The sequence below is a fragment of the Micropterus dolomieu genome, unplaced genomic scaffold, assembly GCF_021292245.1.
Source record: "Micropterus dolomieu isolate WLL.071019.BEF.003 ecotype Adirondacks unplaced genomic scaffold, ASM2129224v1 contig_7800, whole genome shotgun sequence".
Classification (NCBI taxonomy): domain Eukaryota; kingdom Metazoa; phylum Chordata; class Actinopteri; order Centrarchiformes; family Centrarchidae; genus Micropterus; species Micropterus dolomieu.
The window spans coordinates 1-6,206 of record NW_025736786.1 but is presented as its reverse complement, the minus strand read 5'-3'; the positions used below and the strand labels follow the sequence as shown (position 1 = coordinate 6,206).

Sequence of the window (6,206 nt, the reverse complement as noted above, 5' to 3'; positions counted from 1 at the left end):
GATTTTCGCTGTGTTCTTTTTTAATGAAGCTAAGCCAAACTTGTGTGTTTGCTGCAGTCTGCTAGGGTACAGGAATGTAAAGAGAAGTTCTCTTATGTATTTTGTTGAGACACTGCAGAACAAATGACGTGACATTGGGTTCGCATAGCCGGTCCTGGCAGATAAGTGCAACTTTTGATGAACTGTAAAATGTTTTCTGCAGTTCAATCAGGAGCGCTACTGAAAATGCTAAAAGTTAAGAACTGATAAAAGAATCAAAATGTATGTGTCTTAACAAATCCATGGTTCTTGGAAATTTGTTACCGATTCCAAATTAGAACCGATTCTTGAAACCCAAACCTTTTTAAAACTTCTGTACACTATCTTACTGCTGGTCATTTAGACAAACGCATCATATTAATAAATATGTACATTTTAGTTGAGCTGGTGCTGTCGACTGAGAACCTATCACATGTTTAGGTGTGGAGAAATATTTTTCGGTATTCTGCTTATCAAATACATTACATTATAATGTTTAATGAATGTTTTGAGACAGACTTGCAAACATCAGCATTTTTAAAAATAGAAGATAACACTGCAGTGAAAATTACAAAGGGGAAATAATAACCATTGTGGAAAAGAAATATCCGACCAAATCTGTTGTGAAACTTTTCACATCCACATAAATGGATTTAAGGCTCCATAGTGACTCATCTTTGACAAGAAGCAAGTCAGCAAAATGTCTGTCTGTTGTGTGAAGACAGAAAAGAGGAGGGGTGGTGATTTCAGTACTAACAGCTTCTGTACTCATCAGTCCACAATTCATTTCTCCAGCTCTAAACATGCTGCTGCTGCTCCTTCTGCTGCTGTCTTCAGTGAGTCACACCTGATATGCTACTCTTAGACTCTTATACACTAAGAGAAAGAAATTAGGAAAAAGTGGAAGATATAGCACTTGCTCTATACAACATCAGTGTTTTTATACATGTGTGACTACAGGGTGATGGCCAGGCTCAGCGAGTGTCTGGCCAGAGGAAGAATGGCTCGTGTGTTTGTGCGGTGGACTCCAACCTGTGGACGTTCCCTGCTGTGAAGTACGAGTCCGTGCTGCAGCAGGTTCAGTCCTGTGAAGGATCTTTGAACAACCTGCAGGAACAGGTGAGAAATAAGGTCGACCAGCATCATTTTACATTGGTGAGAGTGGTACCTAATTCAGACTGGGTCCAGTCCAATTCCACCTCTGACTTGATAGATTATATGAATACAGTGCTGCTCAGCCATACAATGCAGGTTAGAAGTATTTACTCTAATGTGACATTTTGATTGGATTCAGCAACTGATTATTATGATTACTTTCGGCATTTTAGACTCTTCTGTTCAGCTGACTTGCGAGTCTTGTAACTATGTGAAGGTACAGTCCCCAAAGAAAATATGAACTTGAACCTGGAATCCTGAAAACACATTCAGTTTTCAAGAAACAGCAGAGCATTTTCTGTCTGTGTTTCCCTGCAGGTGACGTTATCCAGCCAGCGTCTCCCTCAGATCCAGGCCCTGGTTAAGAACATGACGGCCCGGCTGGAGCCTCACCAGTACCTGCACAACCAGGGACTGTACACAGACTTGTCTCTGCGCCTGCTGGGCCAGGAGCTCAGCCAGTTGGAGACAGATGTTGGTGTCATCCACAAGCAGCTAAACAACGGCCAAACACAGAAACTCTCCAAAGAGGTACAGTAAAAAAAATAAATCTCTCTCTCTCTCTGTCTCTGTCTCTGTCTCTCTCTGTCTCTGTGTGTGTGTATGTATATTAAGGTTGAAGATTCGATGCTATGATGGGTGGAGCCTGATTCGACTTTCAATCTCACAGTCGAAGCTTTGTAGTGAAACAAGGATCATGCCATTTTGTTGATATGTGGGTGCTTCAAAATTTTACATAGAACTACCAGTTTTCTCCCAATAAGTTAATACACAGCCTGTTAAAATATACATTTAAATGTTTAATGCTGTAAATAAACATGTAAAAAGAATAAAACTTTAAATGTACGTGAATAAATCAAATTGTAACCCTAACCCTGGGGTGTCAGTGCACATGTGTAGGCATAACGTTTATGTGTAGTAGCAGTGGAGGAACACTTGCTGAAGAGACCAAGCCCCAGCTTCACTGGTGTTGTGTCTAGTTGTCCGCACCTTGCAGGACTTTCAGATAATTGATCACCGTTGATGAACCACACAAAGAATATTTTATTGTTTTTAAATAGCCGGCTACTTGAAATAGACCCGCGAGGAACCGCGATGTGCATGCGGCTGTCGGCAGCACGGTACGCACGCCAAACTGCACAAGACCAGTGACTGGCAGACGAGAGAGAGAGAGAGAGAGCGAGAGAGAGGGGTCTTCAAGAAGCATCAGTTCAGCTGGAAATTTGTGTACACATGTACTTTTGTTTCATGGCACTTTATACTCTTTACATTTCATACTTTTTACTCCACTACAATTATTTGACAAGTTTAGTTGCTAGGTTTTTGTACACAAAACATGAAAAGTACAAGTGCAGCTGAAAAAAATTGATTATTAATTCAAAGATGAATAAGTAAGTTTTCATGTGAAAACATTTTTTGGCTCCAGTTTTAAAAAAGTGAATATTTGCTGCTTTTCCTTTCCTAGTTGTAAAAATTAGCTCCACATCGACCAACTACAACAGTCGTTAATGCATGAGTAATGATAATGAAATGATATAGGTGACATTTTTATGCAGCATAAGTACACTTTTCTGATTATACTTACTTACTTTTTACTTAAAGGTTCAGTATGTAAGATTTAGTGGCATCTAGTGGCGAGGTTTGTGAACTGTAACCATCTGTCCAGTCCACCACTGCCCCCTACCCTTTTAAAGAACGTAGGACAGCTACGGTGGCTGACACAGCACAAAAGGTGTCTCTTCTGAGACAGCAAAGAGTGCCCCGTCAAGAACTGAGGGTTCTTTAGGTAGATTTATTAAGAAATTATATTTACTTAATTATTCAGTAAAACCATATGTTATTGTGACTTGGCCACTGACAGGTAACATGGAAAATGTAAGCCAAGAGTGTGAAACACTGTCACTGTTTCTGCACCACAGTCCATTCTAAACCACACATTAGATAAAGTTTATACAAGCATTGACAAGGGAAACATGTTTATTCTCTCTGTGATTATGGACCCTCACCAAAACTGCCCGCCAACAATAATATCTGGCCCGTGGCCAGATTATGGTCCTTTGATAGCGGCAACAGTTATTCACATAATCACTTCCTCTTTAGTGGTTTTGCCTACAAAATAAAAGCACTAGATGCTTGCGTTAAATTCTGAACGACATTAAGAGTCTGTATGTAGCTTGCTTGACACACCTCCAAGGTTGATTGATGCGGATCAAACACCGAAACACAAACAGCAGCACATGCTGCAGAGTCCATTTGTTGAAGATAGAAAAAGAAAGTTGCCCTGAGGTGGAATCAAACACACAACCATCTAGGGGAAAGTCCTGTACTTCACCAACTGAGCTAACTGAACACCAAAAGAATGTCTTCTAATATTTTGCCTTATATTCTCACCCGCCATCTAATGGTTGAGAAAATTGCTCTGATGCAAAACTTATTTGCCGACCCCTGCAGTATAGTATTACTACTTCTTCTAACGTATGTATTCAACATAGTGATGAGTGTCTGCGCTGCCTGAATTCTACCAGAAGTAGAACAAGAAGAACGTAGTGACGAAACGCGCTCTGTAGCGCTGTTGTCTGTTTTCAGCTACTATAGAAACATGACAATGCAACGTCGCGACGTCCATAGAATGGGGGACCCCCAGTTATGTAGATAGAAATGGCTCATTCTAAGGTAATAAAAACATAACGGTTCATTATGTAAGGTCTTTACACACCACTGAAAACATAGTTATGGATCTTATATTGCATTTCTATCAATAGATCCTCAGAAATATTACACACTAAACCTTTAAGTAACATTTTCAATTCAGGAGTTTTACTTGTAATGCAGTATTTTTACAGTGATATTAGCTAAAATTTGTGATATATCAATAGAATAAATTTGACAATATGAAGAAACATACCTGAGTTATTTTGAAATGTTTTTAAAGGTAAATTCTATGGGTTACCATGTATATATGCCAACTGTCTATGTACAATGTTGTAAGTGCGTGCGTGTGTTTGTGTGTGTTAGGTGGGTAAATTGCGTGCAGATGTAGACAGGAGGCAAATGTCAAACACAATTAACATGAAGACAGTGAAAGAGAAACTGCGCTACCTGAAGAACACCGCTGAGTCCTGCAAGTCAATCCCCAAAGACTTCAGAGGTAAGTATGGTGCTGTGTGTGTATGTATGGAAGTGAGCACTCACACATTCTCAGTTTTTCATAGTTATTACAATGAGAGTGTTGCCTATGAACATGTAACAGTGTGCAGTACAATAGGAAAGACACAAACAAAAATATTAGAGATGTAAAAAATCATTGGTCTTACTTGTCAGTTAAAGGTATTTTTTTTTAATGAAATCATTTATCAATAAATCACTTTTATATAGCCTATTTATGAACAGATTGCAGCCTCACATAAAAATTAACCACTCACCTGCTTTCAGAGCCTCCAGAAAGCTTTCCAGATCCTCTTGCCTACTGATTCTGAACTTTACACGTAACAGAAACTCGAATGCAAAAACCAACAAGACAACTAGGATGAACTAGCCATTAAGTAAGGAAGTGAATTGGTCTATATGTTGAGTGGCTGCTGAAGGAATGAGTTGCAGGTGAGGAATGGGCAGAGTAATACCTGCCAACACTCCCGTTATTCCTGGGTTTCTCCTGTTTCAAGGTCATCTTCTAGCAATCTCCTGTTTTGTTGTTTCTCCTGGAAAGTCCTGTAATTTGCATGGCCCTCAAACTTTATGATGACTAATCATCATGCACAAATCAAATTTTTAGATGTTTGTTTGATACCACTACCAAGTCCAGATCGTCTGTTAATATTTAGGAATCAATAGCATGCATCCAAGATTGGTCTGCCAGAGAAGAGGCCACAGTGCCACGCTGGATGACCAAACTTCTTCTGAAAATCACAGTGTATGGCATGGCTAGCTAAGAATAATGATGACAATTAACAAGTGTTGTATTGACACTTCAAAGGTTTACATACAATATTTATATTTTTTAATACTATTAGTACTGTATTAATAAATATATAATCTTACTGTGGAATATACTTTCCATATTACATATAATGGAAAGCAATTTCACTATTCTTTCACCTAATTTCACCTAATTTACTATCATTTTATCAATATTTTATAGATAGACAAAAATGGTGATACTTTAGACTGTACTGTACATCATCTGATCTTCAGACCATTCTCATCTGTCTGTTTCCAGGCCAGGACAGGTACTGCCTCAAGGGCCTGATCACAAATATTAGCGAACCTGTCATGACTAAGGTCAGTCCCTACGGTAAGAGCTACATCTCTGGTTCGTGGGGCAAACAGGCCCAGATGGACAGCGAGGGGCAGAAGAACAGCTACTGGGTCCAACCTCTGCTCAACAGCCACATCTGGGGCAACTCCCTGCGTGTTTACCAAACCTACGAAGACTTCATGGCCTCTGCCAACTACAGGGACTTTACCTTTGCTCCATCCCACAGTCACCCCGACAGCATTGAGGGTCCCAGTGCTGTTCTATATGGTGAAGCGCTGTACTATCACTGCTACCGCTCTGCAGACGTCTGTCGCTATGACCTGAAGAGCAACGCCGTCAAACGGGTGACACTTCCAGGCACCGGCGTGGGTTTCAACAACAAGTTCCCGTATTGTTACTATGACTGCCGTGCCAATAGTGATGTGGATGTGGAGGCAGACGAGACGGGACTATGGGCAATCTATGCCACTGTCGGTAACCATGGTAATCTAGTGGTGAGTCGGCTAGTTTGGGACAGTGAGGCCGAGACACTAAATGTCTCCCAGAAGTGGGAGACGAGGCTGTTCAAGAAGGCAGTGAGCAATGCTTTCATGGTGTGCGGTGTGCTATATGCCACTCGATTTGTGGACGAATATCGGGAGGAGGTGTTCTACGCCTTCGACACAGCAACAGGCAAAGACGACAACTCACTAGCACTGCCACTGGAGAAGGTAGCTAAAGGAGTGGCCAGCCTGAGCTATAACCCCATCAACAGACAGATCTACATGTACAACGATGG

General features: G+C 40.7%; 1 protein-coding gene across 1 annotated transcript; it reads left to right on the top strand.

The window, feature by feature from the left end:
- Positions 1-606: 606 nt before the first annotated feature.
- On the top strand, positions 607-6,201 carry LOC123964995 (olfactomedin-like; the record flags this gene model as incomplete). The annotated part of the gene is made up of 5 exons (XM_046041605.1): positions 607-854; positions 979-1,137; positions 1,492-1,704; positions 4,189-4,321; positions 5,390-6,201. Coding segments are annotated over exons 1-5 (1,350 nt in total), but the record flags the coding sequence as incomplete, so codon positions are not given.
- Between the last annotated feature and the right edge of the window lie 5 nt (positions 6,202-6,206).